Source organism: Nuphar pumila, chromosome 6 (assembly GCF_984573655.1).
Source record: "Nuphar pumila chromosome 6, dmNupPumi1.hap1.1, whole genome shotgun sequence".
Lineage (NCBI taxonomy): Eukaryota > Viridiplantae > Streptophyta > Magnoliopsida > Nymphaeales > Nymphaeaceae > Nuphar > Nuphar pumila.
In genome coordinates, this window is record NC_143254.1 from 8,934,407 (window position 1) to 8,959,244 (window position 24,838).

The 24,838-nt window shown below is 36.3% G+C and overlaps 2 protein-coding genes across 3 annotated transcripts in view; both read left to right on the forward strand.

Moving 5' to 3' along the window:
* LOC149833844 (tagatose-6-phosphate ketose/aldose isomerase, putative (Mog1/PsbP/DUF1795-like photosystem II reaction center PsbP family protein)) overlaps positions 1 to 21,689 on the forward strand; it is a 73,647-nt gene extending 51,958 nt beyond the window's left edge. The window contains exons 3-8 of one of the 2 annotated variants that reach the window (XM_090011064.1): positions 2,751 to 2,811; positions 3,389 to 3,446; positions 19,569 to 19,626; positions 20,674 to 20,746; positions 20,837 to 21,059; positions 21,361 to 21,689. In XM_090011064.1, coding sequence (XP_089867190.1) covers positions 2,751 to 2,811; positions 3,389 to 3,446; positions 19,569 to 19,626; positions 20,674 to 20,746; positions 20,837 to 20,929 — 343 coding nt within the window. In that variant the 3' untranslated portion in view covers positions 20,930 to 21,059; positions 21,361 to 21,689. The remainder of the gene's footprint in view (positions 1 to 2,750; positions 2,812 to 3,388; positions 3,447 to 19,568; positions 19,627 to 20,673; positions 20,747 to 20,836; positions 21,060 to 21,360) is intronic. The other variant, XM_090011065.1, reaches the window with a different exon arrangement.
* A 2,553-nt stretch (positions 21,690 to 24,242) lies between these two features.
* LOC149833845 (uncharacterized) lies at positions 24,243 to 24,587 on the forward strand. The gene has a single exon (XM_090009226.1). It carries the CDS (start codon positions 24,243 to 24,245, stop codon positions 24,585 to 24,587), a length of 345 nt encoding a protein of 114 aa, XP_089865352.1.
* Positions 24,588 to 24,838: the final 251 nt, after the last annotated feature.

Genomic DNA, 24,838 nt, shown 5'->3' on the forward strand with positions numbered 1-24,838 from the left:
TCTGGGTGTATCTGCGTCCAGAGCGTTTTCCTGTAGGCACCTATAGCAAATTAAGTCCTAAGAAGTATGGCCCTTTTAGGATCCTTCAGCGATTGGGTTCGAATGCTTACCTCCTTGAGCTGCCCGATGATTGGCATATTTCCCCTATTTTCAACGTGGCTGATCTATATGCTTACTGTGGCAATAACAAGTCGACAGAGCCGACTTCTTCCCAACCAGGGGAGAATGATGCAGGGCAGGACCCGATTGGGCCCATCGTGCCACTCGATCCACCACACAGGGCAGATAAAGGACCCCGTGAATATGACTCACTTGCAGGGACGGAGCCACGACGCAGGGAGGTACCCCTGCGCACCTACGTCAGGCGTGGTGGAGCTCGCACGCCCCAGAACCAGTTGCAAAGAGATACCGACCCGGGTCGTGGGTCGGATCCAAATCTGGAACCACGACCCGGTCCAACAAACAGTCTTTAAGAAGACCTGTCTAGGGTTGTGTGAAGGCAGAGAATATTAAAACTTCAGCCGTCTTCTACCTTCTGCAGTTTTCCTGTTTTTTTCTTTCTGCCTATTGTTTTCTTTTTTTCATTCTTTAATTGTTATTGAATGTCCTTCTGTTATCGACATCCTTGTTGAGATTAATAAAGAGTTCAGCCACTGTCTTCACGGTGGCCATTGTTTCACGCCTCCTCCAAGACAGCTGCATCAGTTGCCTTATCCACAACGAAAGTTGAATATAGAGCTATGACTCAAGTTACTCTTGAAATTATTTGGATACGATGGTTACTGGGTGAGTTTGGAGTCTCCATTGTGGATAAGACTCATTTGTATTGTGACAATATGAGCGTTATTCATATTGTAAAGAATTCAGAGTTTCATGAGCGAACCAAACACATTGAAATAGATTGTCACTATACAAGGAAGGCTTATAAAGATGGAGTCATTGCTTTAGGGCATGTGGGCTCAAGGAATCAGATTGTAGTAGATGTATTTATTAAGAGTCTTACTCCTTCCCATTTCAACTCGTTCCTTTCCAAACTCGGAATGATACCTTTGCATCATCCCAAGTTTGAAGGGGAGTGTTAAGAGTTGTGTAAAATATTGTATTACTAGTTGTGTGCTGCCCCTTTATCTCTTAGTATTCTTTTGTACATTATAACACAACCAAGGGTAATTTGGTCCTGTACATTTTTTTTCTGTCTTTCTATGTATCTAGAGTGGGTCGACCCTTAAAAGGGACTAACCTTCTTTATCAAAATAATGAAGTTAGTTTTCTCCTCTCCTCTCTTGTGCTTTCTCTTGAGAAACCCTAATGCATGTATCACTTTGAATACCATGCTGGTATTCTTGATCATATTGTAAGCTTAATTTCATATATGTGGAATTTGTTTATTTGCTTCTGTTGTGAACATGGGACTATGGCACAATGCCATGTTTTAGTTGTTTATTGTAGTATAATTACCCCCTTATTGGATCACTTTATAAGTTGCTCCTTGCCATTTATGCTTATTTTAAAAAGCAAGTTTTGGTGTTTGTATTTTTTACTTTTACTTTTTTTAGTGACTTTTTATATATATTTCACCCCTTTTTTCAAAAGTAGGGGGAGTCCTTTTTTTTTTTACTAATTTTCTTCCATTTCACCCCCGTTATCTTCATCACCACCATCACCATCATCATTACCACCATTACTACTACCACCACCACCAACGCCGCCACCACCATTACCACCACTAGGGATGCACACGAGCCGGGTTTGAGCCGAGCTTCGGTTGGCTCTACTCGGCTCGAGAAGGAAAATGGCTGTTCAAGCTCAGCTCGAGATCGAGCCGAGCTTTAACAGCCTATGCCCAAGATTGGCTCGAGCTGAATGCATTTATAAAAATTTCCAAAGATTTTTTTTAAAATTTGTGTCAAAAGCATTTTTTGAAAGAAACGTAAGTGGTAGGATTTGAAACATGCCACTTTCAAAAGAGTCCAAAGACTTACCCACTAAGGTAACACCTCCTTTTGTGTTCATGTAAAGAAAAATAATATACATATATAAAATCTAATTTCTTTATATAAGTATGTAAACCGAGCTTAATCGGGTTTATCGAGCCTAACCGAGCTGGACTACCTGTTCAAGCTCGTGCCATTTATGTGCACCGATCCTAAACCTTTGTTCAAGCTTGGCTCATTTATTTTTCGAACGAGCTCGAGCCGAGCTTAAACGGGTCAAGCCCGAGTTAGCTCGGCTCGTTGTACATCTCTAACCACCACTATCATTGCCATCACCACCATTACCATCATTACCATTACCATTGCCATCATTACTATCATCATCACCATTGACACCATCACCATAACCACCACCATCATCATCATCACTACCACCACCACCACTACCACCACCACCACTACCACCATTGCCATCATTACCATTACCTTCACCACCATCTACTACACCATCATCACTAAGGTAAAATTCTACTTTATAAAATGTGCTTAAATTTATAGATGTAGTCAATAAATAAAAATAGATCCAAACAGGGCCGTAGTTTACTTGTGATTTTTTTTTTACTCTGTGGGTCACACAAAAGAAGAGGGAAAAGTCTGCTGGTCTTTTTTTTTTCCATACAAGTGCATCTCTTCATTGCTTTTCACAATCAATCACCTTCTGTATGTACATCATTACCTGACCTTGTGTATGGTGTATTTGCTTTTTGCTTTTCTTTGTTTATACTTATTGCTGTTTTTTATTTCACATCCATGCAGATCAGAAACACTAAGTGTAGTGATTCGAACCTGTAATCAACTGAAGATCACTTTCTTAGAGGTAGGTCAAAGAGATGACATTTTACAGTATATATATTTTGCTTACATCTTACCTATCAGATGGTTTTCCTGTTACATAGGGCATGATATCTGATCATTAAATGGTTTCCATCTAGGGATGTCAATGGGTCGGATTCGGTTCAGATGTAAGCATCACTGAATCTGACCTAATTGGATTTTGATGGAGAAGTATCATATCAAATCTGGATGTGACAGCTTAAAACAGATAACTGCATATACTTTTACATAATCAGATTCAGATTTGTTCAGACTTGGGCAAAGGTTCAGATTAAAACCCCTTAATGAATCTGAGTCCACTTCTTAATCGGATTCAGATGCTCCTTACTCTGCCAAACCTGACTAAATAGATTCAGATTCAGTCAGATATCTAACTCGAACCGCAACAGTTGACATCCTCATTTCTATCCACTCATTCTGAATTGTATGATATAGCAGGGTTTTGAAAATAAGCCTTTTATGCTAAATGAATGATTCCATAACTGGGAGCATTTAAGTTCACTAAAATATATATGGCCCTCTTCCTCTCTAATTAACATAATGTTTCTTGACTTCAACAGGCTAAAGATATTGCGGATTTAGGCTCACTGAAAGAGGCAGCCCAGATCTTCGTGCCTGGTAAATTTTACAGATTTTGTTCCCATCTTGTACAGATCTATGAAAGAAATCATGTGTAATGTGTCACAAAATATGCAAAAAAACAAAAGCAACAACCACAAAGGGCTTTTGATAACACAAACACAACGTGCACATACACAAGTCCACCATGGAATAATACAAGGTGCCAACATAGGCAATACAAACAACCACTGAGAGAAATACCATGCATTAAAACACAAAAACAAGGATAAATTAAATAATATTTTATTCATAATATACTCACAAAGTGAGTTAGAATGCTTTAGAAGAGCATTGAAGAACAAGAGAGGGGTTCACCACTATTTATACACAAGTAGTCTCAAATAGAGTTGTTGGATTGTTCCAATAACTATAAATATAGTTGTTAGACTATTCCAACAACTCTATTGACTAGTCAACTCTACGTTGACTAGTCCAAAAAGAACCCAACAACTCTATTTGATCAAAGCTCTACTTTGTCTTTGACCAAATAGTCCCTATAAAAATAAAAAAAGACAAAAAGAACAAAATAAAGTAAAAGAACTAAAGTACTCTCAATGGGCACAACCTATTACATTGTTGTGAAATAACAAAAATACCCTTATAGGGTTATTACCTATTACATCATTATAAATAAACTATATATATATATATATATATATATATATATGTATATATATATAAACTTAACACTCCTCGTACTTACGGTGTGCTATATCGAAAGTTTGAAAATACAAAATAGAATCAATGGGGAGGATCCCAGTCTTCAAGTGTCTTCATTGAGAGTTTTCATCTTTATGATGCATAGAAGAATTTTGCAAATATAAGTCTTTGAATGTCTTCATTGGTGATCATCCCCAAACACTTTCATTGACTATCTCTATTTTAATGATATGATGTATCAAAGATATTCCTTTCTCAATCCATCACATCTTTAAGAATCTGCAGAGAGAACAAAACACATATTTCAACTACACAAAAAGAAGATAGCCTAACCAAATAGTTATATAGTTTAGTATGTATATTTTGAAAAAGAATAACACTCAAGTTAAACAAAGTAATAATTTTAAGATTTTTAGGAATATTAGTAACAATTCAAGCAAGATAAGAGGAGCATACCTCAGATATAAAATTTATAAAAATAATTTGACAAGCATAATCCCATAATCAACATATTTTTCAAGAAAATATTGATCACAAGAGAATTTAATCAGTTAAAGATCATTTAAATTATCAAGAAGAGATAAACAATCATGTATTAATAATATCCCAAATAGAGCAAATCATCAATTTATACTAAAAACAACATGCATGTAAAGTATAACACTTTAAAAAGAACTCTTAAGAAAAGAGGAGTTAATTAAATTTATGCATACATGTGATCATGCAAAATTTTTTCTCTTGTTTCTCTTTTCTTTCTCTTTGCCTTTCTAGCCTCTATTTCCTTTTTGAAGGAGAATAAAAGATAGAAAAGAAGAGAGAAAAGAAAAGGAAGAAGAGAGAGAAACTCTTTTGCAAGGTCTCATTTGACCAAAGAAATGTTTTGAAAAATCACTCGTCTCCGTTTTGAAAATTTGCAGGAAAATGGAGATACGGGATTCACTCGTCGGTACGAGGTTCGACCGTTCCTGACGCCTTTACCAGGGGTAATCGAACCAAGAATCGAATTCATGCATTTTGCTTTGCTTAAATATTATCTAAAAATTTATTCTAAGTCTAAATGCACAAAGAATCATGCTTGTGCAATGCAGATGCAGAAATGTATGCTTTTAAGAAAACAATTTAGAAATTTAGGATTTTTCAAGTGATTCTGAAATAAATTTGATAATGAAGTGAAGAAATGATTCAAAGGTTTGATTTGCAAAAGTTAGATTTTGAATCTAACTTAGAATTGGAAATAGATCTGGAAGAAGAAACTTGAAATTTCAAGTCTTGGAATAACCAGAACTTGAAAAATGGACTTTGATTTGAAAAAAAAAATGAGAGAAGGAGATTTTGAAACTGAGATAGACTCTTTTGAAGTGAAAATGAATTTTCAAAGTTTAGAATGAACTTTGAATTTTGATTTTGAATCTAGGATTCGATTTTGAGATGGAATCTTGAAAGGGAATTGAATTCCGGATTTTAAAGTCCGAAATTAGAATGAATCTTGGATCTAGGTGGAATTTGAAAATAGAATTGGATTAAGAATCTGGATTTCAGGATGGATTTGAATCCGAAATATGAGATCCTAAGTGGAATTGGATTCGAAGTTTGGAATCTAAGATGGAGTTGGTTCTGAAAATCTGGAATCCTAAATGGATTTTTGATCCGAAATCTGAAATTTTAGATGAAATTGGATCCGAAGTCTGGAATCCAAGATGGAGTTGAATCCGAGATCTGGAATTCTAAATGGAATTGGATCCGAAGTCTGAAATCCAAGACGGAGTTGAATCCGAAATTTGGAATCCTAAATGGAATTGGATTCGAAGTCTGGAATCCAAGATGGAGTTGAATCCGAAATCTCGAATCCTAAATGGACTTAGATTTGAAAATCTGAATCCAAGGTGGAATTTGGTTCTAAATTTAGAATCTAAGATGAAATTGGATTTTGACAACCCAAATGGGACTTTGAAGATGGATCTGGGTTTTGAAAACCCAGATTGAATTTAAAAATGGGTTTTAAATTTAGGAAAAATCGAATTTTTGAGATTCAAAGTCAATCTCAAAAAATAACTTAGATTGAGAATCAAGACTCAATCTTTAGATAGAACTTTAGAGATTTTCAAAAATAAAGGAAAACTTGATTTTTAAAACTGGAGTTTTGAAATCAGGAGATGAATCGGGAATTTCAAAGTTAAATTGAACTTTTGAAATTTGATCTAAAATTGAATCCTGAAGATGAAAATGAATTTGAATTTTCAAGGTTGGATTGGGCCTTGAAATTGGTTTTGACATTGAATTTGGAATATAGAAGTGAATTCGAATTTTCAAAGTCAAATGGGACTTTGAAATTGAATTTTTGAATTTTGAAATGAGATAGAAAAATGGATTGAAATAGAAATTGAAGATTGATTTGAGAAATGAAGAAGATATTTGAAAATATATCTCAAAATCACTTGGATTTTGAAAAATAATTTTGAAAATATGATGTAAATCTATCCTAAATGATGAATGAATTTAAAAGAATTTGAAATTGGATTTTGAAAAGCATATTTCATTCTTTAAGTGAATTAAAATAAGATTTGAGAATATAATACATCTCTGATTATGACCATAAAATGTATTATATAATAATCATATTTAAATTCAAGTGAAGAATAAAATACATTTTTTGTGCCTTTATAGAGTTTAAAATGAAATTAACTCTCAATATATCCTGCTGACTATGACCATTGATATATATCTTGAGTTAATTTTAAGTTAAACTTTAATAAATGAGAAAAATATTTGAAAATATGATGATTTTTGAAAAGAGATTCAGTGTAGATCCAATGTTATTCCATAAAAGATGAAAATCCTAAGTTTTGTTCACACCCTGACTATGGCCATTGATGCAAATCATCAACTTAGGATTTAATCACTTTTTATTAGAATGGTGCACGTGCCATTCGTGAAATTTTGAAGTAAAAGAGAAACAACATGAAACGAGCAATTTTTAGAATATATACATGCTCATACATTCTAATCTATGCTGAAAAGTAAACATTCTCATTAATGTCTAGCTATTATAATTTGAGAATTGAAATTACAATTTCTAAGTCAAGGAAGATGACACTCTTCCTAAATAATAAATGCATATGGAAAGGGATATCATTGTGGACTTGTAATACAGATGATGCAATAACCATTTATGGCCTAAATGAAGAATGCACCTGATCATGCCTAGATGATGTATGAAATACCCTTTTAATGTTATAAAAAACGTGCACACAAGATGGAGATGCAGTAAGATAGAAACCTATATGAATATGGACTGTATGAACTAGATTGACATGCTTATTATCATGGATATTGTAATAGGGGAGCTAAATGCATATACCACTAAGAACATGCAATGTATTGTATGATGCACCAATGAGTGGCGATGGGGTAGCAATGGAGGGATGCAAAAGATGCAGTGAGAGTGAATAGTGCAGGTAACTGGGGTTGGGAACTATAGCAGGAGATGGAAGTGTAGGGAAAAGATGAAATGACTAGATGTTGTATGATGGCTACGAAGTGGAAGGGCCAAATGCATATGGATGCTAAAGTAAATACATAAAATAAGTGAAAAATGTAGGGGGGGGGGTTGGAGCTTGTAATAGGGCTATTTACAGATGGCTACTTGATGTTAAAAAGTAGAAATGCTGGAAATGGCTGAAGCTACAGCTGATTTGCATAAAACATTCCAGCTACTCATGGGAGGGTTGTGCTATAAAGAGGTGAGTAATGACATGGTTAAGGGAAAATGTTAGCAGCAAGTATGCTGCATAGTGATGGTGATGAAGGGTAGGGTGCAAAGCAGTATGGTGTGGGTGCCATATCAAATCAATATCATAAGTTGGCACACAGAATTGCCGCACAGACTTTTGCTTGTTTCTCTTGATCAAATGCAGGAAGCCTTTATACCTCGCTACAGCTTCTTCAAGAAATAGAACATCCTGCATACAAGGTCTAGCTACCTGGTATGGAAAAGAGTTCTGCCACTTAACAGCTGCAACAAGGTCATATCTAATGGATGCAACAATATCAGAAACCTTTTCAACAATATTTTCTTGGAAATAGCAACATAAATCAAGCTCACACGGTTCTTCTGGATATAAATTACCCCAAAGTTCAGAAGTTTCTTGTTTGGAAGACCCTTTTACGGTAGACTGCACATCATGATTGTCAAGGGTCCTTCCATAGAACTCTTCACAGTCCAATTTGTACTGTACCGGATTAAGCCTATGACAATGCCAAACCCATTCACATTCAAGAGGCACAACCAATGGCCCTTTCGTGACCTTGGACTCATGGTGCTTAGCAAGCAAGGGAAGCCGGTAATTCTTGTACCTGTGGATAGCTCTGTCTAAAACAGGACCATCATACAGACATGGATTTCTATCAACTGCCTCAAGGAACAGCAATTGTTGTTTGGCAACTGCAACTAGATCTTGACTAATTACAATCCTTTGAGCTTCAAGCCACTCCAGTTCTTGTCCATTATCCAATTTTTTTTTTCAAACAAAGACGAAAAATGCTTTCTTTCTCATCTGGATGTTAATAATCTCATTTCCCTTATTATCTACAAAACGAGTCCAGGACTTGAGCCGCTGAATCCTCCCCAGAAGTGGATTGAAACATGAGTTTAATGCATATTGACCAGACTGGGACATGTGAAATACATGTGGTGCAATAACTGGAACAGTGACAGAGACAGCGATGTGCAAGTAAACTGGCTCACATCCTGCAACTACAGCATCACTTGACAATTCAAACCATTTTTTTTTACAGAAAATGATGATGAGTTAACCAAATCCTGCAGGGATACAGAGGTCGTTCCTATGGTTTTCAGCTGCCTACTCAGAGGAAGACTAGAAGGGATGTAAGATACAAGCTCAAAAACAAGTTCCCCATTAGGTTCACACTGGAATGCAGATACTCGCTTCTCCCCAATTTCAGATTGAATACCTATTCTATTGTAAGAACTGAAAAAAAAAAACAAGTCAGGTTGGTGTGATAGGATGGATATTGCTATGCTTAAAATGGAATAAGAGAGGAAATCATAACTTTGGAGTTCTAGTGGAAAATAATCTCAGAGAGGCTACCTAATGCAATTGACTTTCCATAACTGAAAACATGAAACCTATATCACTGGTGAGACTCTTTGATTTTTTTTTTAGAACTAACACATATATGATACTGTATTGAATCCCATTTTTTTCTTTTTTTTCTTTTTTTTAAAGTGCTCCTGCAAATACCATCAAATTATAATGTAAATGCCATCAGATGATGCCAATGTTGTCAAATACCATCAATATTTAGCATATGTACTTGCGATCATCCTTCCAAGTTGCAGGAAAACAAGTTATGATAAACTGAACGAAAGTATGAGAGCCACATGCTGGATCAGCATATATAGATGAGTTTACAATGTATTAGATGCTAAAATGAAGAGGAAGGCGTTACACCCAAAAATGGAAAAGAAAAAGAGAACAAAACGACTTCTGATAACACCACAGTTCATTAAACATATCAAAGATTGCGTTTAACAGATGCATGCAAAATGCATATCAGACATTGCTTTTTTTTTTAGCAATAAGAAACCAGGGCATTCATCTATATACGATGTGGGCTTTTACTTACAGACTTTCAGAGGGAAATCAAAACCAAGCAAATTCATATAGATTGAAAGGGGCAAGCAGGAAGAATAACTTCAACTAATTTGAATCTCCAGACCACACCTCAGTAAACTAACTGCCTTAACAATCCCACACATACGATGCAAAAACAAGACACCCATAGGACACAACAATGGATCTATGCATATGCAAGTTTTACATTCCCTGGGAGTGCCTAAACTGTTTTCACGATTTACTCCTCCAACTAGTAAGTGTTTTCCAAAAAAAAAAAATTTAGACCATGAATCCGATTCGGATTTACAATGAATTCACTGCATTACAGATTGAGTTACATTGAGTCGATCTGCATTCCCCGCAATCCAGATCTTCAGATATTAAATGCAGATCATGGTGGATTACTGAAGATCAGATTAATAGTAACGCAGATCTGAGTAACAGATCTAGGCAGATGGATTGGGTCATCAGACAACAACAAAAACTACGCCTTCATCCCAAAACAATTGGGGTCGGCGATATGAACTAAAAAAGAAAATCATTCTGGGTCTTCCACATGAATCCTTCTCCTCCAATCATTTCTATCCAATGCCATGTCCTCGGTGAGGTTCAAAGCATTCATATCCTTTCCTATCACCTCCATCCATGTCTTCCTAGGCTTACCCCGACCTCTTTTAACTAATATATTTTCCCATTTCTCCATCCTTCTAACTGGAGCATCAGTAGGCCTTCGCCGAATATGTCCAAACCACCGTAAATGATTCTCTCTCATCTTATTTTCAATGGGTGCAACGCCTACCTTCTTATGTATCTCCTCGTTCCGAATCTTATCTTTTATTGTATTTCCACATATCCATCTCAGCATACGCATTTCAGCTACACTCATTTTTTGAATATGATGTCTCTTGGCAGCCCAACATTCCGTACCATATAGTAAAGCGGGCCTAATAGTCGTCCTATAAAACTTTCCCTTCAACCACAATGGCATTCTACGATCGCACAACACTCCAGTTGCACTCTTCCATTTCATCCACCCAACCTTTATCCTATGATTTCTCCATCAATTTCTCCATACTTTTGAATGATAGATCCCAAATATTTGAAACAATCATCCACCGGTATTTCTTGCTCGCCAAGCTTCACTACACTCCCATCACTACTTCGTTGCTTACTAAATCGGCATTCCATGTATTCTGTCTTACTCTTACTGAACTTAAAACCTCTTGCTTCTAATGTCTGTCTCCATAATTCTAACTTAGCATTAACCCCAGCTCTAGACTCATCAATCAAAACAATATCATCAGCAAACAACATACACCACGACACATTTTCTTGAATTGGTCTCGTAAGCTCATCCATCACTATAGCAAATAGGAAAGGGCTTAAAGCAAATCCTTGATGTAACCCAACCGTTATAGTAAAATTGGTTGTCACCCCTCCACAAGTGCGGACATTGGTTACTACTCCTTCATACATATCTTTAATTATACTAATGTACTTGAGAGAAACACCTTTCTTCATCATTGTCCACCAGAGAACGTCCCTAGGTACTCTATCGTATGCCTTCTCCAAATCAATAAAAACCATATGCAAATCTTTGTTCCTCTCTCTATTTCTCTCAATAAGTTGTCTAAGAAGATGTATAGCTTCCATAGTTGATCTTCCAGGCATAAAACCAAATTGATTCTCCGATATCATGACAACCTTCCTCAACCTAGACTCAATCACCCTCTCCCAAAGTTTCATAGTATGACTCATGAGTTTTATACCATGATAGTTTGTGCAATCTTGTATATCACCCTTATTCTTATATAGAGGCACCAAAGTACTATTCCTCCACTCATTAGGCATCTTATTTGTCCGCCAAATCTTGTTAAAAAGATTTGTCAACCATTCTAAACCTTTCTCTCCCAAACATTTCCAAGCCTCGATAGGAATACCATCTGGGCCAACTGCCCTTCTTGATTTCATTTTTTTCAAAGTCTCTGTAATTTCTTTCTTTTGAATCTTGCGCATGAAGTCACGATTCATCTCATGAAAAAGAATGGAGAAGTCTCCCAGAACCTGAGCATGACTTTCATTAAATAGCTTATCAAAATAATCTTTCCATCTCCCCTTCATCTCCTCATCTTTGACTAAAACCCTTTGCGTTTCATCTTTGATACATCTAACCATACCCAGATCCCTCGATTTCCTATCTCTCATCTTTGCAAGCCTATAAATATCCTTCTTGCCCTCTTTGGTATCCAACTTGTCATAAACCTCCTTATATACCTTATCCCTTGCGTTCCAAACTACTTTTTTAGCTTCCTTCTTTGCTATCATATACTTCTCCAAATTCTCATTATCACGACACTTACTTAGATTTCTATAACACTCTCTCTTTAACCTTAATAGCTAATTTGACATCAGACGCTCTAGATAAACCCCAGTGAGTCAATTGCAGGAAATTACCGATCAACAGAGTGGTTGGTCTCAATGAATGCGATCTGATGTGCAAAAATATGCTGAACTAATGGATATAATTGATCTAACAAATGCCATCCCTAAAATGATGAACACGAACTGACATGTATGAAAACGAAACTAAACCCCAAAGAAAGAAAGAAAAAAAAATGAAACTAACATGTGATGCGATAATGCTGAATATGACCATCGATGCCAGTGAGGCAAGCAAATGCAAAATATACGGATATTCATGGACAAACCAGAATGAAAGCAAAATGATGATGGGAATATCGATTTTAATGTATACAAACCAAAGAAATTCCAAAAAAAAGGAAAGAAATTGTTGGAATCAGATGATTCCGTTAATATTGCACTACTGTGGATCGATTTTGCTATAAGAAAATCGATATCACACAAGGTGCTTTAAATAAGAGGATGAGCAGGAAAATTCAAAGAAATCGGAAAAATCAGAGAGAAGAGGTGGGGGGGGGGACTTACTGTATTCCTCCTGCAGAAATTGTCGATCTCCTTTTGTCGATTTAGGGGAGACACCAGGGAGATAAGAAGGAGAAGAAGAAGAGGACAGGGGAAGAAGAAAGAAGAAGGCGATGGTGAAATGGGGTGGATTTTGAATGTAAAAAAAATGGATCCCTTTCGCTTCCCCTGCGTGCCCCTTTTTAAAGAAGGATCGGGAATGGGCGGATGTCGTTGGGGATCGATGGACGAGGGGGAGAAGAGGCAGACAGTTGGCGAACGAGAGCGTGATCGGGAGAGAGAAGAGAGAGAAAGATCGTTGCAGTTTTTCAATTTTTCAAAAACAGGGTTCTCTTAAAAAAGATTTTTCAAAAGGGGTTTTCACTAAAACAACCTAAAAAGGGTCTCTCAACTAATCTTTCGTATTTTTCTTTTCTATTTTGATTTTTTTGTTCGTTTTCTCTATATATTTTTTTTGTATTTTTTTGTGTTTTTATTGTAAAACTCTAAAACTAAAGGAAAACCATAGATTTAAAACTAGTTTTTTGTATTTTTGAGAAATATTTACAAAAAGATGGGTTTTCTGCGAATTCGGGTTTAAACCTTGGAAATTTCTTGAGAAAATGGGTTTAGATCCAGTTTTTGGGGAAATATTTGAGTTTTGAACCTTGAACTGAGAAACACAGAGTAAATGGATCAAAACGAACACCGGATGGACTGTCTGAGCCTTTCAGAAAATATTTTTGGTATTTTTATAATTTGGTTTAAAACTTGGATAACGAGGCTCAGGTTTGGATTTTGGCACTGGATTCAGATCCAAAATCGAATCAGATATAGGAAATGAATTTGGATTCCAGTGAACCCGAGAAATAACTGAAATTTTTAGATTGAAAATGACTCAATTTTCTCAGAAAATGGGGCTAGGAGCAAAAATGGAATATTTACAAAATTTTAAAAAATTTGGGGTGTTCACAATACAACAATGTGGACAAGATAATCAATTAGAAACATATATATATATGCAATATATTTAATGCATATAATAATGAACGAGAGCAATCCTATAAATCACAACCCATTAAAATTCACTCACACATACTAGAATGAGTTTAAGTATAGAGGACCAAATAACAATTTTAAAACATATATATATATATATATATATATATATATATATTATCAATGAAATGCATGAAATTTTTTCGATAAACAGTTTTTCATACAAGAAAAAATAAGTAGTAAAAATTTAAAAATTTCATGGAAAGATTTTAAAAAATCTCACATAACAAAGGGAATGATATATGCAAATCAACACCAATTTGTGAAAGATATGAAGAAATTTAAAAATCCCATAAATATCAAAAAATGATATTTTGCAAATCTAAACAATAGTTTGACAACCATAAGTAATCACCTCAGTAGATCTCCAAACCTTAAAAATCAAGTGTATCAATGACTAAAACAAGAGCATAGACATAATGCCACTAAAGGGCCAAAGACACACCTATAAACATATCTTGTCTACACATAATGGCACTCAAAACAAGAGTATAATCACAATGCCAACAATGGTCTAAAATCACACACGAAAGTGTAAATAAACATCTCTTGTCTACTTATAATAACACAAAAAAATCAAGTGTATCAACGACTAGATCAAGAGTATAATCACATTGCCAACAATGGGCTAAAATACACATGAAGGTATGAACAAACATCTTTTGTCTACATATAATGACACTTAGATGATAGGTAGAATATGAAAAACACATGATGTAAGAGAGCTTGTAATGAAAACAAACTAATGTCATTAAAAATAATAAGATTATCAATTTTAACAATCTTTCGAAACACCATGGTTTCAAAATAGATAGCCATCACCGATAAACATACTTATAAGTATCCATAATAACAATGGCCAAATAAACAAATTAGTGATACAACATAACACACCCACATAACCTGAGATCAAACAACCGTCAGTTAGAGACAAACTATAAGCCGACAATCTAAACTGACAAAAAATTGAGGTGAACATAACTCACTCCAATAAACAACTTTAGTTCAACAACAACAAGGCCAAAAATAAATGAGGCATCATATAAAAATCTGTGATGGACAAAACAAATGTTATTAGGAGGCAATACATACTCACGAAAATCAATTTCCAAATAAGTGAGTTCATATATAAGAAACAATTTAAAAAACCAAAGTTTCAAATCAAATCCAATAAAGGTAGATGAAAACTTTAGAATGAGTATAGTGCAATCATATGTACAACAAGATATCAAATGATGCAATCATATGCATGGTCAATATAAGCAAATCTACTATGAGACGGCAATGACATACAACATTAAAGATGACCAAAAATATATATAGAGATTTTTAAAGAACCATATATAGAGAGTTTTCATATTCAAATGTAACGACACAATTACCTTATTATTGATATATGTAGATGACATAATCATTACAGGTAGCTCTGCTGAACACATTGAGCAGGTCAAAGAACTCCTGAACCACAGGTTCAAGATGAAAGACCTTGGTAAACTGCGATATTTTCTTGGAGTAGAAGTTGACAGAACTATTGAAGGCATGACACTTACCCAACATAAGTATACCATTGATGTTCTCAGCAAAGCAGGTATGAAAGATTGCAAGCCTCTAAGCACACCCAGTGTACTTCATCAGAAACTCAGTTCTAAAGATGGCGATTTGTATGAGGATCCTACAGGATATCGCAGGATAGTGGGGATGCTTCAATATCTCACTTTTACTCGCCCTGATATTGTCTATTCAGTCAATCAGGTATCTCAGTTTATGCATGAACCGCGTATTGGACATATGGAAGCTGTTAAACGCATTCTTTGATATTTGAAGGGAACTATTGAAGATGGTCTTTTGTACAAAAAGAGTATGAATGAACATAATATGCATGAACTTCTTGTTTACACAGATGCAGACTGGGCAAGAGATACAAATGAGCGTAGGTTAGTGTCAGGATACTGTATTTTCGTTGGCCTAAATCTTGTATCTTGGAGCAGTAGAAAACAAAGGGATATTGCCAGATCAAGCACAGAAGCTGAATACAGATCAATGGCAGCTGCTACAGCTGAAGTAACATGGATTAAACATTTGTTGACATAAGTAGGAGAATCAATATCTAAATGTATTCTCCTATGCGACAATCAAAGTGCCATCAACATGTCATTCAATCCTATCTACCACAGTCGTGCCAAGCATATTGAAATTGATCAACATTTTGTAAGACAGAAAGTCGAAGAGAAAGAAATTGAACCAAAATTTGTTCGGACTACTGATCAAGTTGCTGACTTGTTTACCAAAGGACTTATCAAGGACCGATTCTGGATGTTGAAAGGCAAGTTGTTCATGGTTCAAAACCATGTACAACTTGAGGGAGGATGAAAAGGAGTGTGTACACACGACTGGGTTTGGATCTTATCCAAACCCAATCTGAGTTCATCCAACTAGCACTCTAATTAGCACATGTTCATTAAAGCCACTAATGACATTTTGTAATTTACATTTCTTGTATGATGGGTATTTTCGTACCCTAGTAATTGTAACAACATGTATTTATAGTGAAGCCCAATACCACAGTCGTGTGATTCATTTTGGGGAAAATCCTGCAGCTTTCTCTTCTCTCTCTCTCCCATTCGACTGCTCTTGTGTATGAAACAGAGAACCACGATTTCTATCAAAACCAAGAGTATACACAAGTACAACTAATCACGGATACTCACAAAGAGGTCAAAATTCATGTATATGCAATAACCTAATAACTTTAAAGCCACAAAAATTATGAAGGAATACATAAGATATGCATATGAACATCATGATTTCACATAAGATACTAACATACCCCAAATTTATTTTGACTTATCATGCTTATGCAAAAGCCAATAAAACAATAGCTCACTTAAAAAAAAAGATTTTTAAGATAAAACTCTAATTTCAATTTAATTTGAGACCATAAAACAATACCCAAAATGTCTAAATTTTTAACACAAAATACCAAAAACAATTTTGAAATGACACATAATCATTAATGACGCATAAAACATGCATAGACATATATCCACAACACATAAATATGAAAATGATATGCCGACAAAGCAATCTCATGAGAGCATACAAAACATCCATGACATGACTAATGAACTTAAAATCATGATGACTCAAGATATAAAACATACAAGAATTTCAAAATTTTAATGAACACATCTCAATGAAAGTACCAAATAGAATTCAAAGAACATGCTTTGACATGTGCGTCACCAACAATTATAATGATGTCTAAAAAACCCAAAATAAATATATATTTACATACACGAGATCATAAAATTATATATTTTTTGTATTAAAAATAATAATAACATAGAGAACTTACCATAATGAGCTCAAGAGTAGACTACTTATGGGTTAATGTATAACAAACAAACACAAAAGCCGTTAAACTAATATTTCATTAAAAGACATTTCACAAAACTCTAATTTCAATTGATTCAAAAAACACATTTTACATGCCTAAGAAATAACCATAATATGTTAAACCAATTTTGAAAAGAAAAGAAAAGAAAAGAAATATATATTATAAATACCTTTTCTTTTAAATTAACCAAGAGATATGTACCAAAATATGAGAGCCTCGAATCCAAGCCATATATCAATCCAAAATTTTCTTTCGAAGCACAAAATCAAACAAGATACCAAGATCAAGCATCCCTTGCTCTAATACCATGTTACGAAATATGCGAAAAAACAAAAGCAAGAACCACAAAGGGCTTACGATAACACCAACACAACGTGCATATGCACAAGTCCACCATGTGATAATACAAGGTGCCAACATAGGCAATACAAACAACCACTAAGAGAAATACGATGCTTTAAAGTACAAAAGCAAGGTTAAAATAAATAACATTTTATTCATAATATACTCACAAAGTGAGTTAGAATGCTTTAAAAGAGCATTGAAGAACAAGAGAGGGTTCACCCCTATTTATACACAAGAGGTAGTCTCAAATAGAGTTGTTGTGCTGTTGGATTGTTCCAACAACTCTATTGACTAGTGAACTCTATGTTGATTAGTCAAAAAAAAAACATCTCTATTTTGTCTTTGACCAAATAGTCCCTGTAAAAACAAAAAAAGACAAAATGAACAAAATAAAGTAAAAGAACTAAAGTACCCTTAATGGGCACAACCTATTACAATGTTGTGAAATGATGAAAATAGCCCTAAAGGGTATTACCTATTACATCATTATAAATAATATATATATATATATATATATATATATATATATATATATATATATATATATATATCATGGTTGCCAGTTGAGGAAGCGGGAGCAAGAAGCGATACAGGAAGCGGGAGCGGGAAGCGAGGCACTTTCAAACTTTTTAGGAAGCGGGAAGCGTGGGACCACTTAGGAGTAAATCGGGATTCGTCTCAGAAGCGACTTAGGAAGCGAACCGGAAGCAATCTAGGAAGCGAGGGGGAAGCAAAAAAAAATAAAAAATAAAAAATACAAAAAATTGAAAAAAATGGGGGAAGCGTGGGGGGAAGCGAGGGCGAAGCGTGCTTCCCATTTTAAAGTGGCGCTTCCCCGCGCATTTCGGAAGCGCGATGTTTCGCGCTTCCGAAACGCGCTTCGGGGAAGTGCACTTCCCCACTTACCTAGGCGCTTCCGGTAACTCTGGTTTATATGTACAATATGAAACATATATATATATATATATATATATATATATATATATATATATATATATATATATATATATATATATATATATATATATATATGCGTGTACAACTTAACAATATGATGCTAGCTAATATCAAAATTGTTCAGGTTTAGTTTTTCCTCTTTCACAATGAGAAATTAATCCTGTAGAAGGTCTAGGGCTGTCAATCTGAGATTGGCATCCTGCTTTGTGCCTTCTGGAATGTGATCTTCATGTTGCTCTTGTCAGAAATGTTTTACTGTTTGTACTTTGCAATATCATCTTTTGCATGCATATGCAATGCTCAAGGATGCACTTAGGTCTCATGTTTTATGGAAGGATTTAGAGTTCAGCAAAGTTCTGTAGTCATATTAACATCTATCTTCTTTATGTTGGAATTTTATTTTCTTTACTAGCCAGCCTGGATCTTCAGTCTTGCCTCAGATTAAAGACTTCTATTATCCTCAGCCAAAGTGTAAATTTTAAGTGTTATGGCACTATATATATTTTCCATCAAAAATGAAAATTCATGTATGCAAGCAGTCTCTCTCAAGAAACCATCTAAGGCTCTCTCTCTCTCTCTCGTTGGGGTCTTGTGGACTATCCATCAGATGACTACTTTTCATTCAATTTTTTCTAAAAGCGGTGTTTCATTTAATTAAGTTTCTTCTGGTCTGCACAATTTCCAGAATTGAATGTTGTCATTGGGATAGAAAAGTCCCAAATAATATTTGTTTTGATAATAATATGGACTTCTTGACTATCCGTAAGATAGATCTGCTTTTCATTTAATTGTGTTCTGGTCTACATAATTTCCAGAATCAGTTCTCTACTCCTTTTGCAGGATAAGTGAATGTTATGATTAGGATGGTAGATTCCCAAATGATATTTGTTTTGATGATATGTGATTATCAAGAGTTGATTAATCTTTGGCCACTTGGTAAATCACACTTTAATTATTGAAAATAAATAATCTGAAGGGCGTTGTCTTAATGTTTTGAAGTATTTATGACGTGGTATGAAACAAGACAAAGGAAAGAAGAAAAATCTGTATACTATGTACTACTTTTTCTTCATTTTTATGCTAATGAAGCATTCATCATTATGTAAGAGATTTTCAGGATCTTGTCTCCCCATGTCATTGCAGGTGGAGCAACCATACAGTCTGCGCGAACAATAAAGATCAAGGAAGAAGAAGGCTTCAGGTTAGATTTATATGCATTTTTCAAGCAAGCTGATGTTTGATTTCTTCATTTTTCAGAATTGGGAGTGAAGATAGTCAGATGCATGATTAAATTGTGCAATTTCGTCTTTGAAACCTTTTGTCATGGCTTTAAAACTCGTTGACTCGTCACTCGGCTTGTCCTTGAGTGACCTGTGACTCGGCTGGGTCATGTTAACTTTATATTTTGTATAAAATATATAAATATATAAATATATAAATATATAAATATATAAATATATATACTATGTATATTTTATAGTATTTTATCAATATATTATATATAATATGCATTATATGATATTTTTATAATATACTTAATGTATAATTTTATTAATATATGTAAACCATATTTTTATATATAATATACATATGTTTATATTATATTTTATATAATATATGTAATTATATATCAAATATGTTATATATGTATATATATGCATGACTCTCCCATGACTCGCTCATGACTCGGCTGACTCACCCATGACTCAGCTGGGTCAACTCGGTGACTCGGCAGAGTTTTGTACAAAACGAGTCTACTCATTTTTGACCCAGTGACTGGGCGATCCAGGCCGAGTCAACCGAGTCACTGGGTTGACCCGGTGAGTTTTTAAACTATGCTTTTTGTTGAACCTGTAAATTGCAGGGTTTAGATTTCTGGAAAATTCCTGTTGTGATTTTGGTTTTGTAATGAATAGCTTGTGGATTAACCAAAATTCAAGGCATAGGCTGGTAGATAATATTTGTTAGGTCATATTAGATCACAGGTGATGATTTTCTTGGTCACGGACTGCCTGATGCTCTCTAGAATATATGCCTGGATGATGGGTAGGAATGTTCTGTAGAGATTGGCAATCCAAAAATTTTCACCTGTCTATATGCTTAGGCTTCTCTTCTCGTTTGCTATATCACGATGTGCTGATGTTTCTTAAATTACTGAAAAATTTTGTATCTTCAGATGCTGGATTTGTCTTCATTGAGAAGCAACAGGATGAGTTTACTCTATTTGTTTTATTTCAAATTATTTCAGGACCTATTACTTCTACGAGTTCAATGTAGAGGAGCAGCATGTGGCTTTAGTTGCATCCGTAAGTAATGGCAAGGTGTGTGCATTATTTTATGTGCATCCCTTTTGGTCTTTCTATTTCCAAGTTTACCTTTTCCTTTGGTCTGATTAATTTCACGTCTTACAGGCATATATTGCAGGGGCAACTGCTTCAGAGTCCAAGTGGATAGAAGATGGTGTTAAGTTACGGTCCGCTGCTATTTCTCTTACAGTTTTGTAATACTGCAGAAGGATCGTGTTGCACCGTCATTGTATGACTAACTGCAGAACATTTTGGATAGCAACTTTTGTCAAGCTGTGATCTGCCACCATTTCTGTTTTCAGTTCCGCAAATGAGCAGAAGATTTCAGGTGTGCAAAATTTTGAATTTATTTTTCCTCACTACTAAAGAATGAGATTCCATATTTGAACATCCACAGTTGCACACATGCAATCACTTCTTTTTAGGTTGAATAGCTTGATAATTCTTTGAAGATCTATTGATATTCCCCCTCCTGGTAAAGAATGATATTCTATATTTGAATATCCCTAGTTCCACACACATCATTTCTTTTTAGTTTGAATTTGTGATAGCTTGAAAATTCTTTGAAGATCATATTGATATGCCTCCCTCCATTATTGTTGATGCATTTTTCGATTACACCAATGCAGGGTACAATTTTTGTCCATGGACCTGAGTTAAATGAAACATATGGTTATACGTCCCTGAGTTCTACATATGGTTATTGGTTTTCTGCCATTGTACATGATGGTGCTGTCCCAAAATTTGGAAAGATGTTGCAGTTGCAGTTATTTGTGCGGAGGTTCAGTAAAGGGTGATATATCTTTGTTGATTAAGAAGCATCAAAGGCTGTTTTGTGTAATCCACAGTTCATTTTGTCAGTAACAGGGAGATGTATTATTCTGTAAGCTGTACTATTAAATATGTTAAGTTGTAATGTGCTTGCTGCTGAGCTGCAGTATGTTCATATGCCATAAAATATGATCTACAAGTAAATGCATAGATGACTAAATTTTTTTGTCATACCGATGAAAGATTTGGATTATTTTTTCTTCACGTCACATTTGCAACAGTTGCATGTTCATGTTCTTGTACATTGTAAAGTTGAGCTGTTGAATACTACTATTTCATAAAGGCTAAAAAGCGCTTCAAATCAAACTTTTCTTCATCCACAGATCAAATTTTCTGAGTTTCTTCTTATTAGATCTACGAAAACCAGAAACTAGGAAAGAAGCTTAGGAAACATGCTGCTTGATAAACTCCCTTCACATGTCCAATTAGCTATCCAATATTTGATTTTTTGCTTACTTTTTAGCTCCGCCGACACTGCTAACGCATGCTATTCCTTGTATGTGTTATGTAATTTTCAGATTTGTCATTTATGTTAGTTGTGGACCTAACTGGGGGTGCGGCCTTTCTCTTCTCCATAGTGAGTGCAGTTGCCATTGCAGGTGCTGCCTTGTCTTTCGCTGTGGTTACTGTCGGCAGGACCGGAGGTGCTGCCTTCCCTTTCTCTAGAGCTACCATTGTCACAGCGGGAGGTGCTGTCTTCCCTTTCTCAGTGGCTGTTGGTGGCACAGCAGGAGATTCTGCCTTTCCTTTCTTTGCAGCTATTGTTGGCATAACAGGTGGCGTTGCCTTCCCTGTGGCTACTGTGGGCATAATTGGTGGCGCTAGCTTCTGCTGTGGCACTGGTTCAACAACTTTAGCAGCCAGCTTCTCTTTCTCAGGTGTGGTCACCCCACCTCCAGTTGCCTTTGCTGCAGATGGGACCATGTTTGTGTCCTTCAGCTGGTCTGGTGATACCACCGACATTGTCCAAGCTGCTGGATCAGCAACCCTGCCTGCATTGGTGACAACAACCGCCTTCTCTTGGTCTGTATTCAGACTTTTGCAGTGGGAGCAGTTCCAGATGCCTGGGGTTGTGCATGGCTCGAATGCTTGGGTGCAGTGTTGTTAAAAGCGTGCCTCGCCTTGAGGCAAGGCCCTCTGCGCCTCAAGTCGCCGGCCTAAGGTGTGATAGTAATAATAATATAATAATACTAATAATACTAATAATATAATGATAATAATAATAATAAGAAGAATAAGAATAAGAGGAAAAGGAAGACAAATAATAATAATAATAAGCATTTTATTATTTATTTGTAATTTTAGATATTTTTTATAGTTTTTTTTTTAAGTTTTCAAAAAAAAAATTGAGCTTTGCGCTTTATACCTCGAGACTTATGCCTCGTCTCAGTTTTTGGTGGAGCGCCTCTCGCCTCAACACTTTTCACGACATTGCTTGGGTGCTTCTTTGGTAACGGGCACGTTGCCAGAGGTTAGGTAGGACCAATGGAAGGGGAGGGAAGGGCTGTTGGTAAACGCATGATAGAGCTTCTCACACATGCCAAGAGGATGTGCTGTAACAGTTTCTTCTCCATTGCAGCTCTCTTGTTCCTGTCTTATTTTAGTGAAGAGCCTGTGCTGATGGTTCTATATATAGAGCTTCTCTGTATGTACTGTCTGAAGTTGAGTTTCTTTTGCATTGCTTGTGTGAACAATGAGCAGCTGTCCTGATTATTCTTTTAAAAGTGTTGGACATGCTTTAGGTATCCTATTCTCCCTCCCTTTCTGTTCATGTGTTATGATGAATTAATATTGTTCATTGAAGCATAGTAACAAAAACGGTGAAGTATTTGAAAATATCACGATAAAATCATGATATTTTTAAAGGGCAAAGCCGTGGGTTTTACTTGATATTAACACTATTAAATCACATTATATACATATATATATGAGAGAGAGAGAGAGAGAGCAACACTGTTGAGAGTGGGATTAGATTGGGACCAGAACCTTAATCTGGTGCCTTAGATCAACTCGGCCATCTCAACTGTTTTTTTTTTTATTAAAGGCAAGCTGAGGTTTAGGCAGACCCCTACCAGTTACACAAATATACGATTGGGTTTGGAACCTGCAACATCTCAACACAAGGTGACGTGTATCTCAACTGCTTCTTGTTATATATATAAACTGAAATTTTCCTAGGATCATCTCAAGAAAAATGTGCTTTTTCCAAATGTCACGAGATTTTCCCCCTGCCAACATTTTCTCGAGAACGAGACTTGTGATCATGCATTGAAGCCGCCGATTATAGGATCTCTAATTTTGAAAAATCCATGGAATAAACTGTCAAAGCTGTGGCTTCCTGGGGTCAAGGGGTGCTCCAGGGTTTACATCCCTCCGGGGTAGGGGTGGCAATCGGGTCGGGTTGGCGGGTCGACACGATGGATTGGTGGGTCTGCATACCTCAACACGAACCCGACCCATTTATTAAACGGGTCGGCTGTGGCAAACATGAACCCGACCCATTTATTAAACGGGTAACCCGACATGACACGGTTAACCCGTTTAATAAATGGGTCGGGTTGGGTAAACGGGTTGTCGGGTCGGTTTTGGGTAAGCGGGTAAACAGGTTGGCGGGTGGGTCAGGGTCGGGTAAACGGGTTGGCAGGTTGGGTCGGGTTAGGGTAAATGGGTAAATGGGTCAATGAGCCACTACCGGGCAGTGCTCCAGTCCCTGCCGTCCATCTTCGTCGGGAAAGCCGACCGGCTCCACCAGATCGTCACCATCGTCTCTGAGGCCGCGAAGCAGTCGTTGAAGAGGAAGGGGCTCCACTTCCCACCCTGGCGGAAGCCCGAGTACATGCGTGCCAAATGGCTTTCCCCCTACGAGCGGACGAAGCCGAGCCAGGGCGAAGAGGAGAAGAAGGCCGCCACCACCATCGTCGTGAAACCCTCCGGCCTCTCTACCACCAGATTTTCTGACGAGTTCGAGTTGCGCTTTAGCGACAATCTCGGCCAGGAAAAGGATGCCACCGGTGGTGTTAGATGAGGGTGCTGGTGACAGAGTGGCCGCCGCCGACGATCAAGCCGAAGAGTGCTCACAAGGAAGGCAAGATCGTCGCCGGATTAGCCTCCGTTCTCCGAGAGAAACGCTAAATCCCTAATCAAGTATTCAAAAGAAAAAAGGACCCAAAGGCAAATGGGTAAAAGGGTTGGCAGGTCGGGTTCGGGTAAACGGGTTGACCCACCCACCTAACCCGTTTATTAAACGGGTCAGACGGGTTGGCATACCCCTAACAC